The 25,783-nt window shown below is 45.9% G+C and overlaps 2 protein-coding genes across 2 annotated transcripts in view; one reads left to right on the top strand and one right to left on the bottom strand.

The window, feature by feature from the left end:
- Positions 1 to 25,783, bottom strand: part of LOC119396980 (uncharacterized) — a 42,877-nt gene that overhangs the window by 2,053 nt on the left and 15,041 nt on the right. The gene's annotated exons all lie outside the window — the stretch shown is intronic.
- Positions 7,791 to 13,411, top strand: LOC119396981 (uncharacterized). The gene is made up of 3 exons (XM_037664382.2): positions 7,791 to 7,906; positions 10,665 to 10,899; positions 12,926 to 13,411. The coding sequence occupies exons 1-3, from the start codon at positions 7,903 to 7,905 to the stop codon at positions 13,179 to 13,181; spliced, it is 495 nt and encodes a 164-aa protein (XP_037520310.1). The 5' UTR covers positions 7,791 to 7,902; the 3' UTR covers positions 13,182 to 13,411.

Here is a 25,783-nt window from a genome sequence, read left to right on the forward strand (position 1 = left end):
ACTACTCGTGTGACGACACATTTCACTTTCGTGTTATATCGATTCCTATGACAGAGGGATCAGCCATCTTTTTTGTTTGTTTTTCGAGCCTAGTGGCACACATGTCACCGCCCTGTTATAAAGGGGACGCTCATAGCACCCATCCATCCATCCATCCATCCAAGAGCCCTGTGAGAGAAAAGTAAGAAAGATAAAAGACGCGTTCGTGTAACCTCCGTTATGTGTTTGGCGGTAGCTTAATGGGCTAAACGCCCGCCAGCCGTCGTCGCGGACCGAGAGCCCATAGGTTCGGCTCCTCATGACGTATTTCCTCATGACGTATTTCCGTGACGGAAATACGTCATGAAAGTCTTGGTGGACCCCGGCATGAAACACTCTCGTGTTAAAAAATCGTGGGGTCGCTACATTCATATATGGTAACAGGTTAGCACCGAAGCTGCCTATATAGATGCCTCTCTCTCGTTCCTCTGGCGCGAGCGACTGCAGACGGCGAGTGCCTTAACCACTGGGCTACACACCCAACTTGCAGAAATGGATATATCATGAAGCACACAAATACGCTGTACCCGCGGTGCAAAACAAATGTAAAAAGGCGACACTTTATACTGTTTGTGAAGGGTTTGCTACTAAAAAGCGTGTGACGCAGTAGCAAGACAAGGGCATGATGGCAAGTCTACTACTCTCGTGAAATTTTCGTTACGACCTGAGACGATCTTGAAGGCGATACGCATAGCCTCAACAGGAAAGCGGTTGGTAACGCGGGTGTTTGCGCAGTTTAGGTCGGCGTCTTGAAACTGGCAAGCGAGAAACCATTTGTTCATCTGATAGTGGGTTATAAGCAGCTTGCTGATATGTTACGTGATGCGTGCGATAGGTAGCGGTGCAGTTGTCTACCAGATGCGTGCCTTATTCGATCATGACGAACACGTCCAAGACAAGTAAGGCTTGCAAAAATTGACTGCGGTAAACAAGCGATGTCGCTGAGGCCAATGTTTCGACAAACAAACTTGTCTTCGTCAGGACGGGACGAAGAAGACAAGTTTGTTTGTCTTTACCCATATGAGATATGGGTAAAGCCTTCATTCAGCTGACATTTTGCTCAACCTCCGCCACTGCACTATCCCGGCCCTTGCGGGAGACTTCATTTCGCCACTGCGGCCCGCCAGCTGAGGTGAGTTTGAGATCTGTTTAAAGGTATGCACAGATGAGCCTACTCGTTTAGAGTAAATTCACCGAAATATAAGGATGGGCTGGAGCGCATGCGACAGACAATGGCCAAATCATGACCGGCAACTTAAAGGGAGACTAAAGAGCAAAACGTTTTCTCTCATATTAGTAAAGTACTCTTTCACGATGCCAAAAACACCACGCTTGCTGCGACGCTTAGTAAGCGAAACGCTTAGTAAGCTTAGAAAACAAAATGTGGGTGGCGACGCCACCTAGAAGTTTCCGCACCATTCGCCGTGACGTCACATGTTTTGACGGCGCCTACTGGGGACTACGTAGTTCCTAATCGGTAAAAATGAAGTGCATTGTCCTCTGAGGGGGCCATAGACTTAACATACCAAGTTTCTGTTAGTTTTGTTGAGCCAATGGCGCCAAAATACGACAAATACACTTTGAAATCCGTGACGTCAGGCGGGGAGTTTTCGGCGCGAAAATTAAAAATGAAACTTTGAACTTGGTTTTCTCCTCTCTAAATAAACCTATGATGGCGAAGTTAACTACTTTAGAATTCTCAGCGTACAGTTTATCGATCTAAACCAATTCATTGTTTCTCTTTAATGTCCCTTTAAGCCTGTTTCTAAAACAAAAAATTAACAATAATTGCATTTTGCCACTACTAATACATGGGCAGAAACTTGGAGGGTCAAGGAAAGTCGAGAAAAAGTTAAGCATCACGCAGCGTGCGAGGGAAAAAAACATGATAGGTGTAGCATTAAGAGATAGAAGACAGTGGTGGGCGATATGCTCATTGCCATTATGCAAAATGCCTGAGCAGGCGACATAGTGAGAGCAGATAAGCGATGTTCAGTGAGCGGCGACGGAATGGCTACAAGGGGAGGAAGCGCAAGCGAGGTTGGGTGATGAGAACTTGCAGGCTTAAAATGGAATAAAACAGGGTAAATTGGAGCTGGCCGGGAAAGGCCTTCCTGTTAACTGGACGGCATACTAAATTAAACGGGCGCTTAAGTCTTTAGTTGAGGGCATGCCTCCGATGAGAATTGATAATAGTCGAGTTATTGCGATCGGCTGCGATTGTCGCGTGATACATGCCGTTAAAGGGACACTAAAGGCAAATAACAATTCATGTCAGAGTGAAAGGTCAATTTCTGAGAACGTCTAAAACGTCAATAGTATCAACAGCAGTGCTCTAGTAATCGATAAATTAAGGTTAATGTAGAACACGATGTGCGCACGAGTGGGATATTTTGGAAATGATCCCGATGACGTTAAGAGTCCCGTGTACAATTAACCACTAGTAATCAAAATGGTTGCGATAAAAAATGCAGCCGCCGCGGCCGGGAAATTCGGCAGATCCCACGTACCGTGGGAATCGATGTTATGCGAAGCATGCGCGGGATGGTGACTGTGGCATAATTTTTCATGTTGAGCTAAACGTTACGGAATGACGCTAGAGAAATGTAGAAGTGGTATAAACACACTCATATTCTGAAGAATCGCATATGTATTATATAACCAGTTCCTTACTGTTGCGTAACGATACCAACAACAACATGGGTGTTACCATCACCAGACGCGGTAAGCTGATATGTAGTGCTTATATTCTTCGATACTGGATAGCGCGAATCCGAACAGCACAAACAACACGAATGCACAGGACAGGCGTTACTCGCAGCTAAGCTTGATTCAGCAAAGTTCCCCTGGATATACACACAGCCGAGTGGCACACGCAGGCGCACTGCAGGTACGTTACAGTTACAGTTGCAGTTGTTACAGTTGCTTTACAGTTATTATGCTTATACTTATCTGTTATGACGGGAACGCACGCATGTTTCACGAACCCGTGTGTATGGGTAGAAGGGGTTCTTGACTGTTCTTGAGCAAGGTCATCACCGTGAGCAGTGAGCACCAGCAGCTGGACCGGACTTGTTAATCGGATCCGTTCGTGATCGCGGCTACGAGGGGTCTAAGTGTAGTGAAGTGCGAGGTATAGCACAGCCGGTGGAAATCCTCGATGCCTCTTACGGTGAAATGATCTATGACGCCTCCTGTCCTGCACGTGGCAGCGAGGTCTTTTGATGCCCTGTCCACATCCAAGCCGTCTTTCACGCAGTATAAAGAACAAGCGTTGTTGGGTCTTGATAAATCAGTGTTGAAGTCACCGGTATGATGAGAGGCCTGGTTCTCTCGGCAGATTTATTTTAGAAAGAATTGACCACGATTGTTGCGTAATCGACGTGGTCCACGTTGCGGACCACATGAACGAGTGCATGGTAGTTGAGCGTCTTCCAGGGGTGTTCTGTCTTCAGCTTCCCCCCTTTCCTTGTGTCCGCCACGGTGGTGTAGCGGTTACGGTGCTCGGCTGCTGACCCGAAGGTCGCGGGTTCGATCCCGGTCGCGGAGGTAGCATTTCGATGGATGCTAAATGCCCGTGTACTGTGCGATCTCGTTGCACGATAAAGAATGCTAGATGCTCACAATTAAAGCCCCAACAAATATTATTATTATCACTTTCCTTGCGTGTGTTCGCGTTAACTGTGTTGGTTGAGACTTTGTATCACCTATGGCACATACCCGCATAACATAAACTCTGGTATGCGGGTATGTGCCACACGTGACTGAGAGAAAGGGTTTCATGACGTACGTGACAGGCATTTTGCGTTATTCATGTCATGACCAGTGAATCGTGTTCACCATACACTGATCCCCTGCTATTCCAATTTTGGTATCTTAGAAGTTATGGAGACGACCAGGAGAGCGCCCAGACGTAGGCGGCTAGATAGATAGATAGATAGATAGATAGATAGATAGATAGATAGATAGATAGATAGATAGATAGATAGATAGATAGATAGATAGATAGATACGTAGATAGAAACGCCCAAAGTGCCCGAGGTTCGCAAAGAAATGCTTCGCATTTAAAAAAGAACCTTCCGTGCATCACAAAACGTAATAAAATGCTGCTTGTTCGTTTCTGTTTGATTCATGGAAAAAAGAACCTTGGCGTTACTATGGAGAACGGAGCGAGGGGATCAAAAGTTCCGTTTTCGCGGAGCTGCACGTCTCAGTGGCAGCTTCAGTATCGCGTACTGCTGTGTGTGCTTGACTCTCGCTATTTTCACACTGAAAATACTCTACTGCTGCTGCTGGAAAAGCTAAGCTCCGTTACAGTGAACTATACGGTTTCGGAGTGGCCCGTGCCTGCGTCTTGGCAAAGTTGATGGCCGCTGTAGCGCAAGAAGCCATAGCGTCAGCGACCGGGCAGTAAAGGCTGGCAACGCTGGGCACGGCAACTGCTACGTCAGAAGACCTGTTCAGGCGGGTGATTTGAAGCGCGCTAACGCCGTGCGGACCACTAAAACATAATTTTCTTCCAAAATAAGCATTTCCTTGACACGAAACAAGCACTACGAGGTTTCTGGAACGCTATTTCAACAATCAACGTCGACTTAAAGGGACACTAAAGTCAAATAACAATTTACGTCAGAGTGAAAGTTCATTGTATGACAACTTCTAAAACGGCAATATTATCAACAGCAGTGCCCTACTTACCGAGAAACTAAGCTAAATGTATCACATGATGAGCGCCACGAGTGGGACATTTTCGAAGTGATCACGATGACGTATGAGAGTCTGCATAAATCACTAGTAATCAAACTAGCAGCAATAAAATAAGAACCTTCCGTGCATCAAAAGACGTAATAAAATGCTGTTTGTTCGTTTCCGTTTGATTCATGGAAAAAAGAACCTCTGTGGCGTTGCCATGGGGAACGGTGCGCGTGGTTCAAAGGTTCCATTTTCGTCTAACTGCGCTTCGCCCGGCGCCCTGCTTCGCTCACGCGGTCGCGTCTCAGTGGTAGTTTCGGGATCTCGTACTGCCGCGTGTGTTTTGCGCGCTCGTGAAAGTCGCTCTGACAGAAAGTTCGACAAAATTCCGCATGCAACGACGCCGGCACTACGAGCCCTCAGCAGCATACCGCGTTCACCGGGGCTCAAGTCGCTGAATTGGAGCCCAGCGTCGCGAGCCAATGTCTAGTTGTCAAGTTCTCCGTCCACATCCATTGCGGCGATTGCGGCAAGCTTCGATGGCCGTTGTTGCTGCTGTGGGTCCCGCTACTTTCGCTCTGCTGCTACTAGTGTCGACGGCCGCGCAGTAAAGGCGGGCAACGTTGGGCACGGCAGCAGTGACGTATGAAAGTCTGATTTCAGGCGGGTGATTTGAAGTGCGCTAACGCGATGCGGACCACTAAAACGTGATTTTATTTCAAAATAAGCACTTCCTTGGCATAAAAGTAGCACTACGAGGTTTCTGGACCGCTATTTCAACAATCAACGTCGACTTAATATTTGCCTTTAGTGTCCCTTTAAGCTGTAGCCAAGATTAACTGCTTGTCGCTTCCATAAGACTGCCGGAATGGACGGTGCAGGCCCGTAGCCAGGAATATTTTCAGGAGGGTCCCGCTTGCTGAAAACCTTGACTATTTGAGAAAAACGCCTATTTTCTTCATTTATTTTCGGTAAAACAGCCCCTCCATCCACCCCCTGGCTACGGGCCTGGGGCGGAGTTATCACTATCTGTGATCGCTGGTGTCACAGGTGCGGGCACACAATCACGCGGCACTTTTCGTATTTTGCGTGCTGGGAGTACAGCGCGGAAAAATATTATTACAAAGGAACTGTGAGAATTAGTCAATAGTTATTCCTAAAAGCAATAATAGTTTTCTCATCGAAAGCAACGCCCTGACTTTAAAAATTGGAGGTTGCTTAAACCTCGCCTTTAGCGTTATCCTGCGCTTCGCCTCTGCGGCGGAGTCCCACTACGTGTCTGAAAAGCCAATACCTATACGTAGTGGCATGCTTTCTTGATGATTATGAATTATGACAGAGTCCTTTGGTGGGCAACTTTAAACCATCCACATGTTACGCAATTCACGTGTAGTGACGCCGGGTGCGATTCTACGCTTCTGCTACGCAATATTACACCCGTTGACGCGAGTTCCCCGCCAGACAAGAAGCCTGTCCACGCCAGTGCTTGAAGCAGTTTCAAGCACTGGCATGGCCATACGGTAGAATACATTACTTTCACTTAAAATGTCGGGGTTCGATTCCGGCGCGAACCCTGATTTTTTTATTGTTTGCGCACATCGGGGTTTTTCGCTCAGAACCTGGCATTTTTTGCGACACGGGCTCTTTAACGCTATTGCGTTAAAAGCTGCGACCGAACAATGCATAGCTCTCAGAATCGGCGAAGGAAGGCTCGCTAAAACATCCCTAAAACTTCGCGAAAGGGCCAAAAAATGTTATTCAAATTATTCGTGGATTACCTTTTGTAAACAGCCAAAGGATCACTCTTGCCGCAAGAATATGCTGGCAGGTTGTTAGGCCGAAAGAGGCGAAAAGAAATGACGCATAGCGGCATCGGCTTGAAAACCTGATCGCCGTGATGTCACAGGTATTTTACGGTGTCTGCTAGGGCCTAACTCCTGTCGGCAGAAATGAATTAAGTCGTATTCTAAATGGCCAAATGCTTAACATCGCAAGTTTCAGCAGGCTTTGTTGAGCTCACCGCGACCAAAATACAAAGCTTCTAAATCTGTGACGTCACAAGGACGCCATGAGGGTGGACATCGCGAGAAGCGGGGACAAACGAAGGACAGCGCTGGTGCGTCCTTCTTCGTCTGCTTCTCGCTCTGCGCTTTTTTGCTGCAATGACGTAATCGTCGAGATTTCCGACGACACTTAAAAACTATCTTTGACCTATAAAATAACGAACACATGATTACGAAACTAACGGCAACGTAGTTTTACATTAAATCATTTATCTGCCTATACAGTGATGTTTTTCATCCGTGTTCCCTTTTTAAAGGGAGACAGAGAGAAACGCCTTTCTTCTCGCATTAGTAAATTACAAGTTCACAACGCCGAAAGCCCCACTCTTCCCGAGAAGACACTTGATAAGCGAGAAAACGCGCAAAAAATAGAAAGGAAAATACAAGTGGCGACGCCACCTTAAAGCTCCCGCACAGGCTCGCAGACGTCATAGACTTTGACGGCATCTGATTGGGCCTACGTAATCGTTCCTAGCTAACAATTATTTACATTGCGTTATAAAGGACGCTAATCCTTAATGTATCAAGTTTTAGAAAATTTCATTCGGTCGCGGGAGCGAGTGCCGGTGGCGGCGGCCGCATTTCGAGCGAGGCGAAATGCCTGAGGCCAGTGCACTAAGAGCAGTCGAAATTTCCGGAACCCTCCACTACGGCGTCCCTCAAATTCATATCGTGGTTATGGGGCGTTAAACTCCAACAATTATTGTTATGCAGTGCCCCTTTAAGGAAAATTGAAACACTGTAAAGAAGGGTTGCCGGTTCGCGACGGCTCAGCACCAAATGTTTCAGTTCCCATGCGCTCGAGAATGAACCGAATACTACAGTCTTAATGGATTACGTTGCCTCGAAATGGTCAACAAGCTTTCCTTGCTCCGATAACTTGGTTCCACGTCTTGCGTACAGCTCCGAATAACCGCGGTGAAACCCTGTCCACCCATCAATCAACATAGGCCAGCATGAGACAGCTGTCTTGGGTTCGCGTCTTTGCATTGTACGACTATGTTTAGAGCAGTATGGCGTCATTGCAGACCGCGTCAGTGCCAGTGGTCTGGTTCTGCCACAGTTAACAGGTAGGCAACGCCACAGTATCGGAAGCAGCTATATTATCATGGGTAAGTGACGTCTGTAAACATCGATATCTGTAAACCATTGGGTCACTGCACGATAACTGCGTGTGTTAGGCCATTCTCGATTACGTATCATAATAACTAGTAAAAAGGTGGAAACGACTGCAGACGCATACTCGAATGTTATTACTTCCTTTTTAGGCGAAGCTTTCTTTAGAGACTGCGGCCGCGACTTCAGCACGAAATCGCATAGATATACTCGCTAACCACTCAACCAATACAGCGGCTAAAATTTCCCGTGAAGCATATTTCACTCTTGCTAGTGAGAAGCGGTGCCCGGCAGTGAAACAGATTATCGCCGAGCAGCAATGATACTTCCTGTCCTTTTCTGAACAAGATTCGAGCACTGGTGTGGCTCTGTGCCAGAGCACTTGCTTGCCACGCCGAAAGCCTGCTTTCGTTGTTGCTCTCCTCTCCTCATGGCACATACCCATTGGAGGGGATCGGCCGAGTAGTAAGTGAATTCTTCCTGTATTTTCTGTATGGCGTAACTCCTTGGTACGCTATTTGTTGTTAATTATTCAATTGAAGTGCCAATATTGAGTAATGAAAATTTTATTTAGTGCCGATGGAATTTAGCGAGGGATTCTTTTAGTAGCAATGATATATTCCTGGACAGCTATCTAAAACGTCCCTTTGGCTGTACTCCAGGGTAGTGGCCCCAAAAGAAGGAAGAATGGGTTCTCCTAATTCCAGGCCCAGCTTTCGAAGAGGTGGTGCTAGTATTCTTTTCCTGAATGTCGAATACACCTCGAACATTGTCTCTCTTTTTTTTCCCCTCAATGTGCGCGATAGCTGCGAGGGACACCAGCGGCGGTGGACAACTACGCCACTAAAATAGACTGTTATTGTGAGCTCATAACAGCTGACTCTCTAAAAAAAGGAATTAAAGGGAGAGGAAGAAATAAACAGAAATAGAGAAAAAAAGAAAGGAAAAAACGGAAGAAGAGAAAAAGAACGGAAGAAAGAAAGAGAAAGCCGAAGAGAAACAAAAAAGGCTGCCCAGCTCCGCACTTTCTTCAGGCTTGGCACCCCTAATGCGAAGCTGCCTTTTTAAATGCGAAGCATTTCTTAGCGAACCTCTCGCACTTTGAGCGTTTCTATCTACGTATCTATCTATCTATCTATCTATCTAGCCGCCTACGTCTGGGTGCTCTCATGATTGCCTCCTTAACTTGGTGTAGACCAAAATTGGTACGGGAGGGCAAGAAGATTTGACGAATATGACTGTCGACGAGTATGACATGAATAACTTGAAAATCATGTCGCGCACGTCGTCAAACACTTTCGCCCAGACACGTGTGGCACATATCAGTTCGCCACTGGCCGCGGTGTACGGGTATGCGCCACAGGTGATTGACAGTTTATATCGACCCAGGAACGGCAAGGACAGACATTCCTAACTTAAATGAGAGAGCGTTAAGAAAAAACGACATCGGCAGTGTTGACCCGACGAAAGGGAAGAATGAAAATTAGGATCCCAGCAGGAATCGAACCCAAGCGTTCTGCGTGGCAATCAGGTATTCTGCCACAGAGCCACGCCAGGTATATAAACTGGTTTGAAAAAAACAGCCTGTGCAGGCGTAATGGCGGTGCAACGTCAATTGTGGTTATGGTGCTGGTTATTTAATTTTGCAAGAAAGCAATAAACACTACATGATACTCCTACGATACAGGCGTCATATTAGATTAACGTGTGTGGTTCCAGTGTTAGCTCTGCTTTTAGAGCAGTCTAATAAACATTACATTTCTATTCCTATGATTAAGCAAGCTATATGGAAGCATTTATCGACCCCGCAGGAATACATTAACGACAGTTACGTATGATAATCACACCATCGCACCGTAAAGTGCACTTATTCCGCCAGAGCGGCACAGTGTCCTCTTCATTTCTTACGAGTCTTGGCGATGGCCTCATGCTGACCGAGGATGATGCCAAATTGACTTACAGCCGCTTTGTAGACTAGGCTACGTAGGCCACATACGCCCAGGTAGTCTACGAGTACAAGCGCCATCCACTGATGCTGGTCTACGTAGCACTATCCAGGCCTACCAGACTCGACGGCCTATATACCTCACTAACGCGAACGATGACTTCAGGTTCCTACAAGTCGCCGTCTCTATCGACGCAATTTGTCGACCTAATGACCGAGGCATCCACGATTTCCAACAGCTGCACTATACCCCTCGTCACCACGATCACGACATGATCCAATAACGAGTCATGACCAGCTGTTGGTGCTCACTGACCACAGTAATTATGACCTTGTTCAAGAACTGTCAGGAACCTTTCCACACTTCTGGTTTTGGCAATGCCCACGTTGCCGTTGGTAGCGTTACCCAACTGTAAACAACTGGTTATACAATACATATGCGGGTTTTCAACGTATATGTGTGCGTTTAAAATCTATACAAATATTTAGCCTCACTTTGTAACGTTTTGCTCAGTAAAAAAATTACGCCACAGTCACATTCCCGCCGCATGCTTCGCATAACATCGACACTCACGGTACGTGGGATCTGCCGAATTTTTCCTTTGTCAGTTTTTTACAACTGACAAAGAAACGAACATCTATTATGCTATACTTATTTACGTCGCGTTTCGTCCTTTTCTTTCTTTTTGATGTTGCGTAGCGTTTAGTATTGCTTTACTTAATTCTTTTCACTCATAATCGACAGCGTGGCCCCTCGTGGGTATGAGCCACTTTCCCTAGGCGATAAAACAGAACTTCTTGTGCTACAGGGCAGAGCCGGGAAGAGCGCTTCCGGTGGCGTGGTCTTGCGTTGGTGCTGCTGCTCGTGTGCCACGAGGCAGGGTGCGCTACCAGGCGGCGACGCTACTTCAACTGGCGTGGCTTCCTGCAGTGCATTGACAACCGGTCCTGGATGCTGCTCTCCCTCGACGGAGCCTGCGTTGCGCTCATCATGTACGCCACCTACCGCACCATGCTCAACCTGGAGTGCCCAAACTGCGACCTGTGAGTACTTTTAACTTCCGTGCCTCAACAACTTTCGGCTCGAACAACGAGGAGAGTGAACAGAAAAAGTCACAGTTAAGCATTCGCCTAACAGGACTCGAAGGACAAAGTTATCTTCTTCCAAGTCGATTGCATTGATCCTACACACGCTATGCTGCACTGTTTGCGGGACCTTCGACCAAGCGACGATGTCATGTGATTACGTCGTCATATGGCGTCTGAAATCTTAGCGATCTGCGACGTTATGATGTCACATCTTCACATCCCGAATGATGTCAAACAATTTCAACACGAAAGTGTTCTATGCCGGGGTCCACCACGGCTCCACTGACGTATTTCCGTCACGGATATGATGTTGTAAAATATACACTAGCAGATGGCAAAGAAAAAAACACTAGAACAAAAAGTTCCGTCGCCGGGAATTCAACCTACGACCCCTCACCGACTCGGCCACACAAGGCCCGCTCATCAGCATGCTCACGGCGAGCTGTTTATATACACCATTTACCGATTGGCGGTACTCAGAGATCGGTGGCACTTCAGCGTTTTTTCTATATCACTAGCCAGATGGCGCAAAGGGCTCGAAGGGCGCGCTTTAAAAGTCGTCGCCCCGCGCGTTGCGATGCGCGCTTATCTCGTGAGGGGTGGGAAAGGGGGGGGGGGGTACGTTTTGTGCTCTTACCGCAAGTTTGCGTTGAAGTTACAGAGAGCACGAAGGTCACTTCCCTCACTGCAACGGCCGCTTTTGCGAAAGGAGCGCGTTGCTCACACACAGATAAGTTACAACTGTGACAGTTAGTTCGCGCTCATCCTGTGTATACTTGTGCGTTCGTTTCGTGCGTCCTCTGTCCTTGAGCAGCGCGCTTTAACTGTCGAGCTGTGACAGTTGTTAGTTCACGCTCATCCTGTGTATGTTCTTTCCGTGCGTCCTTTCTGCTCGAGAAGCGCGTTGCAAGTTTCGAGCTGCTTGCCGTTCCTCGCGGGGCATTACAACTTGTTGCTATAGCATTCATTCCTTCGCCCTTCTGCCGAAACAGTGCACATCAAATTCTCAACTGCGTCTGTGAAGACGCGTCTCACTTTCGTGTTATACCGATTCCTATGACAAATGGATCAGCCATGTTTTTTTTTTTTTTTTTGTTACCATTCGTGCTTTCGCCGACGACGGTCACGCTTCCCGTTTGACGAGGCATGTGAGGCTTTCACCTTAATAGTTTAGGTCGCAAGCCGGAAACGGTGCATTACCGCTAAACGACGCCAGCTATAGTGCTTACAACCTAGTGAAAAATATGAACTCCGCCCACGGCCATCGCTGTCCCATACAAGAATAATTCGCATAGATTATTCGTCCACTTACGTTCTTCGTCGGGATGTGCGCAAGAAAACCGCAATATCTGCCTTTTATTTTTCTGTAAAGTATAAAATTCAGGAGCACTTGCGGCGCTTCTTCTTGCAGACAGGCAAAAGAGTGCTTTGTGCCTGTTTATAGATTAAAAAGTACCACACGTCACAAACAAACAATAAGCGGTCTACGAATGCATTTCAGACTACTTTACGTTTGTTCCTGTCTATAGATTCTGCTTCGACGCGCCTTGATTCAAATTTCGTCATTTCCTTCGCACGGCAAGTTCCGGTCTTACGTAATAGAGTGTCTACGTTCCCTGCGCTTTGGGCGACGTCAGTTTTGATACTGCAATTAAAATTCGATTATGAATATTTCAAATTACGTGCAACTTTTGCGATTTCCAAAAAAAATGGGCACGCCATATTTTGTCACGCACTGCAAGTTTCTAATAAAAACAACTGCTCTCAGGTCAATAATTAAAAATGTAAATAACAGGCTTTTTGTTAAGTCGCTTCAATGTCATTTTAATTGCGGCAAAATATTTCCATTTCGACGTATAGTTTGTGTGTGAAAATACACGAGCCTGACTGTGGTAGGACTTGTATTTAAAAGATCTGTACTGTATAAAAAAACACCCCGCATAGGCTATGTACCTGACTAATCGTTTGTACTACTATGCAGCTACTTCCACTGCCGTGCAAACTACAACGCACTGCGCTGGTGCCGCAAGACGAAGCGGTCGAAGGAGATGAACGCTCTGATTGGTGGCTGCCAGAGCTTATCCAAGCCCGGTAGGACGCCCGAACAGAAAGCGGCCGAGGAAAGAGCACGCCAGGACGGCAGGGAGCAGAAGAACTGCGCCAGCATGTACCTCGCCAAGGCGGGATGCTCATACAACCCAGACACGGGCAAATGCATGGCCTTGCAGAAGGTTTAAATGGCCAAGTGCACGTCCACTGTGTGTACGGACTATACGGCTTAGAAATTAATATGTGGTGGTGCAAAAACAACACGGCAGTGATATTAGACAGAACACCGACACCACCCTCAATAGGCACGAATTGTCGCTCATCAACGAGGACGAGCCATATTTACCGGGCCATACAGCCATATTGTCAGACGCGGAGAGAACGCGCGCGTGGCAATAATAAAGTTTAATTATTTCTCTCTCTCTCTCTGTGTGTCTTTGCCGCTGAAGAACAACCGCTCGATATTTGGAATTGCCTGCCGTATGCGCTAAAGCCTAGGCTTGTTTCTCGATGAATCAAGCAGAATCTTTCCTTGAGCTAGCTGCTATCGATTCTTCTAGGTACCCGTCCTAGCTGTTATGCTCTTTGTCAGATATAACTTTGTGCTATTCCTCATCGTGACAGTGGATTGAACGAACTGCTTATCCTAGGGTAACGAGAGACTTAACGCTGAGCAGCACGCACTAGCGACCAGGACAGCCACACACGCCAATGACTCGAAGCGTCACATCACAGCCGAGGCACAGACCACACGCCGTGTGGAGGCCCCATGGTTCAGCCAGCATCACGAGGAGCCCACATTCTGTCCTTTGGATTCAAATAGTGGCGTGACATAAAAAGTTATACAGAACCTCCACAGGAGTTGGCTGGCTAAGTGTGCGCAAGCATGCTTACTTCCCACGCAATGTAGTTGCTTACGAAATGGTGTCGTGACGTGTTGTATCACGTGAGGTGTGACGTCAGGAGTAAAACTACGGTTGTGAGGGTCCGAATGCATAAAAAGGTTTTGAAACCGATAATGTTTAACTCTTTCGTGACCGTGGGAAAATTGGCCACATATTGTATGCTCTAGTAATTATTTTATTATGAGTAATATAATAGATACAGTGTAATATTAAACAGGGTGTTTTTTTTAGACAATACAGATTTTTTATAGAAATCCTATGACAGCAACGCTCTTGTCGTTTTCGCACACGTACTCGACGTCGAGGCGCAAAAACTTTGCCGCAGTTAAACTGACACTGTTACCACGAATTAACAAAAACTCGTAAATTAACTTTTTAATTATTTACTTGAGGGCGGGTGTTTACATTAGGAAGTTGTAGCGCGTGCCAATTTATGGCACACCTATTTTTATTATATCACGAAAGTTGTACTTAGTTCGAGATATTCATCATCGAATGTCAAGGGCGAAAATAGAAACTGATCGCGCAAGGCGCGCACGAAGCGCGACCGTTCATACGTCAGACCGGAACTGCCCGTCACATGGGAGCGAAGAAATTTGAATGAAGGCACGCCGCGGCCGTACGCGTTTGTGAAAAGCTGCAAGTCATCTCACTTGTGCCCGCGCATCACCTGATTTTCGCACGTAGTGTTTGGTGCTTATCCGTTTCTTTCGAATTATGTACAAGAAAACCACGATATCAACCTTTTCTTTGTCTGGTAAGCATGAAACTCAGGGGCTACCACTTCGGCGCTGCTTCTTGCAGACACGCGCAATAGTTATTCGCGCCTCTTTATAGTTTAAGAAAGAAACACATAAGCACTACCCCCATCGCACACAAACATTTAGTTGTCTACTCGTGTATTTCAGAATGCTTGCCGATTTTTCTGGCCAGATTCTGCTTGTGCGCGCCTTGATTCGAATTTCGGTACTTCCCAGTCACGTGTCGTCCCCGTGTTCCGCCCAAGGGTTCCGCCGCACTTTGTGCGCGCCGGGCGCGATCAGTTTCGATTTCACCGTTGAAATTCAATGATGAATATCTCGAACTACGTGCAACTTTCGCGATTTAAAAAAAAAAACAGGTGTGCCATAAATTGGCACACACTACAACTTTCTAATATAAATACCTACTGCCCTCACGCCAATAATTAAAAAGTTAATTAACGAGTTTTTGTTAATTAGTGGCAATAGTGTCATTTCAACTGCAGCAAAGTTGTTCCGCCTCAGCATAGAGTTCATGTGCGAAAACGGCAAGAGGCTTACTGTCATAGGATTTTTATTAAAAATCTGTATTGTCCAAAAAAAAACACCCTGTCTATCAACGTGAACCTAACTGATGGTACTTTTTAATGGTATTAATTTAAAAAATTATTTTAGGGTATAATATGCAAGAATATTTATGAAAAGCAAATTTATTGAACATTGCATAGAATATTTTTTTATGTTGTGCCCCAACATGATAGAAAAAAAAAGGAAAATAATCTGAAATATGGGTCATTCCATGCCAACTGTCCCAGCATTGGCACTCGACCATCTGCTATTTAAATAAAAAAAGAATATTGAGCACTATCTATACAAAGCAAGAAGTCTTGCGCCAAAATATTTTTGGCGAAAAAAGTTTTCAATGCCGCAAACCGCATGTGAACTTTTTCGGAAAGCTCGAAACTATGGCTCGTAAAACGTGTTGTCAAAAACTCTTTTCCTACTAAATTAGGTTAGGACCAAATTTTCCCTACAGAACGATCGTAGGCTTTTCACTTACAATAAGTTTCACGAATGTTTACGCTTTCGCGGGTTTTTTTACGCTGCCTTAAATATGGACAATATGGCCCATATTGGGAATTTTTTCATAGAAAGGCGACATTCGGTGAAATGTAATATCTTGTATTAACTGATGTCCAGGTAGTTTTACTGCAGCCAATAAATATTTTAAGACGTATATAGCATGAAATTGTGTGTACAGCTGGCGACGAAGTTGCAAAAAGGTTCCTTTTCGCACATGTTTAGTCATAAATTTAACATTGAGGTGGTCCTAGTAAAATTATGCGAAATAGCTCATTTACTAGCAACATTAGTTGTTACTGACTGAGAAAGTTCTATCAAATTGCTTTCTGTTTTAAGCAAAGAAAAATTTCTTGAAGTTGTGTTCTGCCGGTGTCTGTGCTCGCTCGTGTTTTGTCTTTGCAGGAACGCGTCCAGTGGTAAGTACAACCTGCGTGGGCGAGCTTTGCCACGGAACATCTGAGACAACGCAATCATCTTTGCCTGTGCTTATTTGAATACTTCACTCGCAAGTATTGACCCTAGTGAACGAGAAATGCGAACCCTGCTAGAGTGCATTTAACCACATGCAGCTGTCCATTGAAGGCGGGCATAGTGTGCTTAGGCAACAGCGGGAAGTGACGCCGATGTGTCAACACACCATTGCCAGCGCAAAAATTTAAAAATGGAAAAAGAAAGAGAACAGTTGTAACATACGGGATAAGTTGCACTTATGAACCAACACAATCGTATATGGGCGATCAGTATATTCGAATGAGAATTGTACGTACGTAAGTGATTATGTATAACCAGTGATCGTGAATTGGTGAAAAAGTACATGTCTTTCATAATACAGCAGCAGACATTTTTTCTTAATCGTAGTGTTCGTCCCACTTTTATATCTTTGCGCTGGCAAATGTGTGTTGCACGCATGAGTGTCACTTCCCGGTGTTGCCTAAGCACAATATGTCCGCCTTCAAGGGAGAGCTGCATGTGGTTAAATGCACTCTAACAGGGTTCGCATTTCTCGTTCACTAAGGCCAATACGCGCAAGTAAAGTATTCAAATAAACACGGGCAAAGATGATTGTGTTGTCTCAGATGTTCCGTGGCAAAGCTCGTGCCCGCAGGTTGTACTTACCACTGGACGCATTCCTGCGAAGACAAAACACGAGCGAGAACAGACACCGGCAGAACACAACTTCAAAAAAAAAAATTCGTGCTTAAAACAAAAAGTAATTTTGATAAAACTTTCTCAATCACTAACAACTAATGTTGCTAGTAAATGAGCTATTTAGCATAATATTACTAGGACCACCTCAATGTTAAATTTATGACTAAACATGTGCGAAAAGGAACTTTTTTGCAACTTCGTCGCCAGCTGTACACACAATTTCACGCTATATACGTCTTAAAATATTTATCGGCTGCAGTAAAACTTCCTGGCCATCAGTTAATACAAGATATTACATTTCACCGAATGTCGCCTTTCTATGAGAAAATCCCCAATATGGGCCATATTGCACATATTTAAGGCAGCATAAAAAATTGGGGGACCCTTAAGCTTCGCCTTTAAGAGTTGAACGCGATAGCGAAATCCGGCCCCTAGTGCGCACTTCAACCGCTAAGTGCATACTTATTAATGTGTGTTGTTACACACACACACGGACACGCACACAGACACACACGCGCGCGCGCGCGCGATGTATCTATAGTAGAGTGTACTATACTCGGCGACAACTTTTCTTGACAGCACTGTGGAAGCTACAGAACCGAAAAGCATGCCTGCTACCGCGCCAAAAAATAGTACTTAGGTTTACTGATAATTTTCTCATTTACATTGCTGAAATAAATACTGCTTTATTTATTATGAGACTCAAACAGTAGCGGGAAGTCGTAGGTAAGATACAGTTATTGTTCACTTTGCAAGAATGCCTTCCTTTTCTTTTCATTTCTTAGACAGCACCACCTTTTCAGCACGCCCGTTTTCCAAAGCAAACATGGCGTCCATGACGTAGTGCGTCAGTGTGCGGCCGCAAACGCGCTGTTTAATATGACACTAAAATGTACACTGAACAATCGAGATGTTTCTCCCATTGACATTTTTCGCGTATATAATTTTCTAAACGCGGTAACGATGCGAGCTAGCAAAACCGAAATCAGCCGCGAGCTGCCGTACTACTTGCGGAGCAACACGAATGTGCGGAAGCCCCGCCTCCGTAGCCTTCGCTCCACTGTCAAGATAAGCTGTCGCCGAGTATAGATAGGGGTAGTGGGACGAGGGAGAGCTGGCGGCAATGGCGCGCAGTGAAGCTCAAAGTACGAAAATTTTAACCTGCCGCGTGGTGGCGTTGCTGTGCCTTTCACCTGGCACTGGCGACGCGCATGCCGGGCGCGATCATTTGGAATGTTTGGCGCGCCTCGACATGTTCTGCTGAACTTCTTCGCTTTAGCGTCTTGAGTTGAGCTGGTTGGTACATACTGAATTTTGAACGAAGAAACAGCGCTAGAACAGGACGAAGACGAGAGGACGCAAACACGGCGCTAACAACCATGTTCTATTGCGATTGCACGTCAATATATACAGGGGAAAACACAATCAGTATTCACATCGGGGACCGTGAGCAGTCACGGTCCGTGAGCAGTCATCTGATAGATCACTGTAGGAAATGTGATTGCGAACCAGTTTTTAAAGATTGTGAAGTTCTAGGCACTTTATGTAGAGCAACGCCAACGTGAAATATTTGAGGCTTTTTGCATCCAGATACTGTTGTGTTAGCGCAGCTTCGCTATCCCTTTGCAAAAATGAAATGTATCTTTCAAAACGCTGATTTGGCAATGTTACAGCGCTATCTTGTTCCCCGATGTGTATACTGATTGTGTTTTCCCCGATGTATATTGACGTGCAAACGCAATAAAATATGGTTGTTAGTCAGCGCCATGTTTGTGTCCTCTCGTCTTCGTGCTGTTCTAGCGCTCTTTCTTCGTTCAATATTCTTCGCGTTATCGCGAAGGCCTGCTTCCCCCACTGCTGCAGACCTAGTTAACTTTCTCGATTACCTGGGCAAATGGGAAGCCTGCAGCCCTGGAAAGACGGGATTTCTAAGTGACTCCACCGCGACAGGACTGAGAGTCACCATTGCCAGCACTCTCTCATTACTTCAATACCTTGCAGAATCACTTGGATTCAAGTACATACTGACTTCGCGTCTCAGTACAGACCCCATAGAGCACCACTTCGGTACTGTTCGACAGTCCAGTGGCTGTAAAGCTCACCCGTCGCCAGAGCAGTTTCTGATCACTGTGAACTGCCTTTCATTCTACGATATTGCCAGAAGTGTTGGTGGTGGCAATGCAAATCCCGACATCGTCAGTTCACTGCTTAATGCGCACGACAGGACACACCAAAGAAAATCGATGACCTGCTCGTGCAAGGCAACTTGTATGAAGCACAGAAATGTTTGGTTTCAACCCCAGCTTCTTGCAGTCACCACTTGTCTTAGTTGTGGAAAAGAGTGACTCACGACTGGTCTACTACATGACAGGTTATGTAGCCAGGAAATGTGTTTTGAAGTTTGGCTGTTCATCATGCAGGGACCTTCTTATAAATTCAAGTGAGGCAGCAGAGAATCGGCTCCCGTCAGGGTTCATGAAGCAGTGTGACTGGGGCGTCTTCTATATCCATCAAATGAGCTTTACATTTTCATCTCTACACTTGAGGACCTATTCACAGAATGTTTTAGTGTCAGCAAGCTTCACACAAACAGCATATCCGATGTTGTGGCCCTTGTGAGCAAGAACTTTCTTCCTTCCAACACCGTGGGCTGCACAATTCACAGTGAATAATAATAATATGTGGGGTTTAACGTCCCAAAACCACGATATCATTATGGGAGACGCCGTAGTGGAGGGCTTCAGAAATTTCGACCACCTGGGGTTCTTTAACGTGCACCTAAATCTAAGTACACGGGCCAACATTTTCGCCACAATTCACAGTGAGGAAATTAGTCTCAAAGTTGTTTCTTTTTATGTTCTTACGCGCCTGCACTTTTTGGTTAAAGGCCTGAACAGTGCTAACAGCACTAAGCGTCAGAGGGCCAAGCACCCTAAACTGAGCAGGACTACTTAGATGAAAATTGTACGCAAATTCATGACCCATCAACTCGCTCACGTGCATTTGTTGCCGATGTATCCTGTTGTAAATAAAATGTTCCTGCTTGTTTTCAAATGCAGTAAGCAGTTTTGGCAGACTGAATTGTTAAAAAGTACGCGGATTCACTTCAAAAACTGGATAAGAGCGCAGGTGCAACATTAGGTTGGTAGGCGGCCGACCCAGCGCGCTTGCGGCGCCCAGGTGAAAGTCGCAGTGGCGCCATCTTCCGTCGTCGATGCAAGTGGCCTCAGCGGAGAGCTCGCCCTCACCCCACTACCCCTATCTAGTACACTCTAATCTATAGTAATGGTACAGGTTTTCGATCTAAAGTACTTCCCTGCTTGCTTCCCTGTGCTAGAGTCGACACATATTTCTCACAATGCCTCACAGATGGCAGCACATTATCTAACGTTTGCCGTTTGCTTGATCAACGCCTCCTCTAAAGGAGGCGTTGGCTTGATATGTTTTCCGTAGATGGACATAGTTGTCCATTTTTGGAGCTGTTTGAAAGTTCGTGTGCGTTTTTAGCAGCGATGGCTGGACTATCCCGGCTTTTTTCGAGGCATGGCGTCGCGCAAAAAACGTAGTTTGATGGCCTCGCCAATGCGCCTACAAATCGCCGAATGGGCTCATTTTCGTCGTAACACCTGCCGAACAAAATGCGTTAAGGAGACTCCTTCCACCAAATGGCATTTATGTAGTGTTTTTTCCCGTAGCAGTTGCAAGTAATATCGTGCCTTGGTGGTAGGACATCTGCTTGCCACGCAAACGGTCCGGGTTCGATCTTCAATGGGACCGAAGGTTTTTATTGTTTATTTTATTTGCATCTTTCTCGATTTTTCGCTCACGGACGATTTTTCGCAGACACCGACGGCGGAATTTCTGCGAAACGAGCTCCTAACGCTATCGCGTTAAAAACCCACGAAAGCGTAAAAGTTCGTGAAACTTATTGTAAGTGAAAAGCCTACAATCGTTCTGTAGGGAAAATTTGGTCCTAACCTAATTTAGAAGGAAAAGATTTTTTGACAACGCGTTTTCCGAGGCATACTTTCGAGCTTTCCGAAAAACTTCACATGTGGTTTGCGGCACTGAAAACTTCTTTCGCCAAAAATATTTTGGCGCAAGGCTTCTTGCTTTATATATAGTCCCCGATTTTTTTTTATTTAAATCGCAGATAGTCGAGCGCCAAGGCTGGGACAGTTGGCGTGGAATGACCCATATACAAAATGTTTGCTCAGCAGTTTTCTATATTAGAGGAAAGTTTGAATGATCTAGCTTAAAAAGCGTATGAGTTACTTTTTTTTTTGTCTGCCCAGTGAAAACTGCAGTGTTCCATAAAGTTGCATGGTTATATTTTTCCCTCTACAAGTGTTCCAGATATAGTAATACAATAAATATAATTGAGAAGAGGAATAAATGTTCTATTGATCCATAGGTATTTTATCAAATTATGCTAAATAGAAGCACACAAAAAAATTCAGATATCAAATGGTAGAACTGAACACGGCACCAAGCATCCTAACGTATGGCTTCACCGCAGACAATAAAAAATATTCCAAACTTGTAAGCTTCAAAAAAGTCTTCACATATCAATGTCTGACACTATCGAAATAGGTGGAACCACATCTGAAATCTGTAAGATGTAAAAAAAAATGTTTTCTAATGTCGGTGTGCCACTAGGCAAATCAGGCGTTACCAAGCGAACCGCTATCTTTGAGTCGCTGTTAAAAATCGCCGCCACACGGGAAAAAAACTAACTACGCAGGACACGAAAAATAAGTGCTTGCAGAATGTGGTAGATGGTGCAAGTAGTTGCTATACTTGCGGACAACTTTTCTTGGCAACGAAGGAAAGGCTACGGGGGCGGAGCTACAGCACATGTACTACTCCGCGAAGTAGTCCCGTTCGGCGCGCGTTTCGAACTTAGTATTGGTTTGTGAGCCTTCCGTATCTCCTGTGACGGCTGTTTGATTATTCGAGCGGCAGTCACGGGCTTAGACAGCCATTTGTTAGTGATATTCGTCACAAGCTCCTTCGGTGAGTCGACGGAAAAGAGGGACGGTGACGACAGCTCACCTGAAGACGAAGACGCCATTTTGACTGGGAGGTGCACGTAAAACGTGCGACGTTTTTACGCGCGCAAAATCGTGAAATGGAATTGCATAAAGTAAAACAAATATAAATATCTCCTTGGTGCTGACCCTCTTTTCAAACAGCGTAATAAAGTAATCTTAGTTTTTTTTTTTATTTTCATGCAGAAAACGCGGACGCAGTTGTGGGACTATATTTATTTCGGTAGCACACATGTAGTGCGGCTCTGTAGCTTTCCCATCATCACCACGGACATTTGTCCGCGAGTTATAGGGGCACCCGTACTTTTTAGTTCTCGCTCAGCGCATTTGGGTCACTAGTGACCCACGTTCTATAGGCGCGGTCACAAATGAGTTAAATCACTCCGCTGAATATGAGATTGATCGGTCGAACTGCGTTTGACCCTTATCGAACATTATCGGACCAGATCGAAAGCGATCGCACACTCATCGGATCCGGTCACACCCGATCCGAGCCCGATCGGACGCATCCGAATCTTATCTGTACTTGTTGGACAACCGTTATCGGAGCTTATAAAAGCCTACCCGACTCGATCCAACAGAACACGTGTCCATATGTCTTCTTAGCGCTTTTTCATCCACTTTGGCCGATTATCGAACGTAATCGGACCATTTATCAGTACTTACGTGATTGTCAATATTTGACACACATTGATTCGTCCTTTACGTCGCGTAACGATCAATGCGACATAAACCATGCATAGAGCCCATAGAGCCAACACATTGATATGAAGGAGCACACCGCGTCGCGCAACGGACAAATTTTCTCGGGAAAGTAGCCTAAAAATGTTTACGCAATAAAATTTTATATCTTGAACAACGAAATATTGCATTAAAACGCACGATTCTTCAATGATTAGGCATATGGGCGGAAATTAATCGCCTCGCTGTGCCTACAAAACCGTGCATTTTTATTTATTTTTAATATAAAGCGACTAAATAAGGACCCAAGAAAATTCCAGGCTTGAACATTAGACAAGGTCATGTACTAGCCATCATTCCTACGTTGGCTGAGCGACTGCAATCAGTCAGTCAGTCAAGAACTTTATTCATAGGTCCTGAGGAGAGCCACATTTTTTTTATTGAACCACCTTTCTAGATAATCATACAATACCCTCGCTATGTGGCCTCAAGTTTTCTACCACAAAACTTTTTTGGTCAGTTGTAAGTGGAATTAAGTTTAGTTATCGCACTTGTGCGCTGCTTTCTCTCCTATTTTGTTCCCAATAGCGCGCTGGAAGCTGCACACGAGGAGAGAGGGGGAGGGTCACGTGGCCACGCGCCATGGCCTGCTGTGGGCAGCGAGGCTTCGTCCTGCGGAAGAGTAGACTGTGCACTTTGAAGCGCTATAACTTAGCTCACTGCGCTGCGAAGCCTACCAAGATGCCTGCCTTGAGACGTGGTCAATATAAGAGGTCGCGATATGCATTGGCAATGTCGTAGCGTATACGAGACAAGGGGTAGACTAGGGCAAGTAGCGTTTGAAATAGCATGCACGTGGCCCGCCGGATGCTGTTTCACATGGTTGCATAAGAAAACGAAACCTTAAGAAGAAGGTCGAAACCGAAAGAGCAAGGATAAAATACTCGGTCTTTTCGAAATTAGGCATGTGTATTTTCAGTAAACTGAAGATTAGCAATAATAGCATTCCTGGAAATGTTTTTGCCATCACGACATCCACCAACACATGCGGCACTCTCTGGCTAGCTGCTGAGAACATAGCGAACAAGAAAGCAAGCGATTCTTGGCAACAGGTGTCCTGCTACAAGCAGTGCAATAGTATTTTCTCTTATTCTAACGCCTGCCTAATCTATAGATTGGCAGCGTTTTGCTTATATGTTCTAAAAGTGTTTCAGCGCCCCTAAAATAACTCTTGTAAGAAACTCGATAACGCTTCACCGGCGCTATCCGCCGCAAAAATAGATCCTGTATGCGCAGATGTACTCATGAGTGAAGCCTGCAGAAAAAGTCACGTTTGCTAGCACATAGCATATCTACGTAGTACCCTTTTAAATGTAGCTTTTCCTTAAATGAAAATAGCATTTCTTTAGCTAAAACGACGGGTTTCCGATGAGTGGGCCAGTGTGATGTCACCCCAAACTCACTCACCCACACAGAGATGCGCAGTGACGTCATCAACCTGAGAGTAACATCATACACGCGCGTGCGAGCGAGTGACATCAACGTAATGCATATGTGCGCACCGGATAAACATCAATGAGAACGCTCAGACGGCGGGACTTGAACTCTGGGCCTCTGGTTTGCTCAAGAATTTCGTTCGTGAAAGTCAACGCATAGATGCTTGGCGAGTCTTCACAAAGCCGATGTTGTGCCCGGGGTGACCGTTGTGCTACCCGCACGGACAATAATAACTGACGCCAGCATGCTGTCATTCTTCTTCAGCCTTGAGAGCAGATGCCAATTTTTTATAGAAATAATGTTAACGCCGTGAGTATAAATAAACTGCTCATAGCTGGAAACTAACGACCGCTCGAGGAAATCAATATCAGGCGCGCCTTTGGATACGCCCCCTCCCTCCGAGTTCAAACATGCGACAGAGGCACGTGCCTGGACGGGTAACGCGAGGGCGATAATAATCTGCGCAGATTCGCAACAACAGCCAATCGGAATACTTGACGCCGGCCGCTTCCATGGAGCACTTCACCACACACTACCCGCCACGGTGGTCTAGTGGTTAAGGACTTAAGGTGCTCGACTGCTCACCCGCAGGTCGCGGGTTCAGATCCCGGCCGCGGCGGCCGCATTTTCGATGAAGGCGAAAGCTAGAGGACCGTGTATTCAGATTTAGGTGCACGTTAAAAAAAACCAGGTGGTCAAAATTTCCGGAGCCCTCCACTACAGCGTCTCTCATAATCAAATCGTGGTTTTGGGACGTTAAACCCCAACAATTAAAAAAAACTTCACCCCACACTATACTGTGCATTCGCTGTACCTGCATAGATAATGCGAAGGACAAAGCATTCAGCGGCTCGTGCTCCTGCAGGGATACATTCAGCTGCAGACACCATGACTGTGTCGCTATAGAAAGTCAAGTTTTGCACAGCGCAAAAAGCCAAGAGAGAAGTAAGGCCTCGGCCCCCATTCATCCCTCCTAACCGTCGGCCGGAATCCCTTGGCAGCGGTCTGCAGGGCGAGACTTTCCGTTGATCTTCAGCTTCGTGGTTGAGTCGTAAGGTCTCCCAGGATTGTACATTTCTATTCGCGTCGTTATAAGGAGGGCAGGTCCAGACCATGTGGACTAGATATGCAACGCTATTCAAGTGCGTATACTACGTATACATGGTGAAGTACATACAAAAGTTCTTGCACCAGCTCGCCTTGAAGACGTAGATTCTGATGGCATCTGCCGGCCCTACGTAATCGCTTGCTGCTAAAAGTGATCTACAGTGTGTTCTGTTAGATACGAACTGCGCACCATTTCAGCATCCAGCTTTTCAGCGGATAAGTGTGGCATTCCCTCAGAGGCATGGGAGTGTGAGTCATCCTGTGAGCGACGCCTTCATGCCGGAGCCGAGGTGGTTCATGTTCCACGTTCATCGACCCGGGGACGATGGCCTCGCCGTGATGCAACCTGATGCAAGGAGGCATTGCATCTCCAGGCGCGCATTTTCATAATGGATCAACTCCGCAGGGAGTGCAGTCCCCCGGCAACACGGGTCTGGGTTTCCCATTGGCCGAAAGTGACGCCCCCTGTTTGGGACTGCCGATTGGACGAACATGACATCACTGTCCCCAGTTCTTGATTGGCTGGAAGTGACGTGTTGTGAAGCTTTATAAGAAGCACAACCATCAAAATATGGGT

The sequence above is a fragment of the Rhipicephalus sanguineus genome, chromosome 6 (genome assembly GCF_013339695.2).
Source record: "Rhipicephalus sanguineus isolate Rsan-2018 chromosome 6, BIME_Rsan_1.4, whole genome shotgun sequence".
Lineage (NCBI taxonomy): Eukaryota > Metazoa > Arthropoda > Arachnida > Ixodida > Ixodidae > Rhipicephalus > Rhipicephalus sanguineus.

Excerpts from the sequence above, each read along its gene's own strand:
- LOC119396981 (XM_037664382.2), top strand. Across the intron at positions 10,900-12,925 it reads GAGTGCCCAAACTGCGACCT|CTACTTCCACTGCCGTGCAA; the intron begins GTGAGTACTTTT and ends ACTACTATGCAG.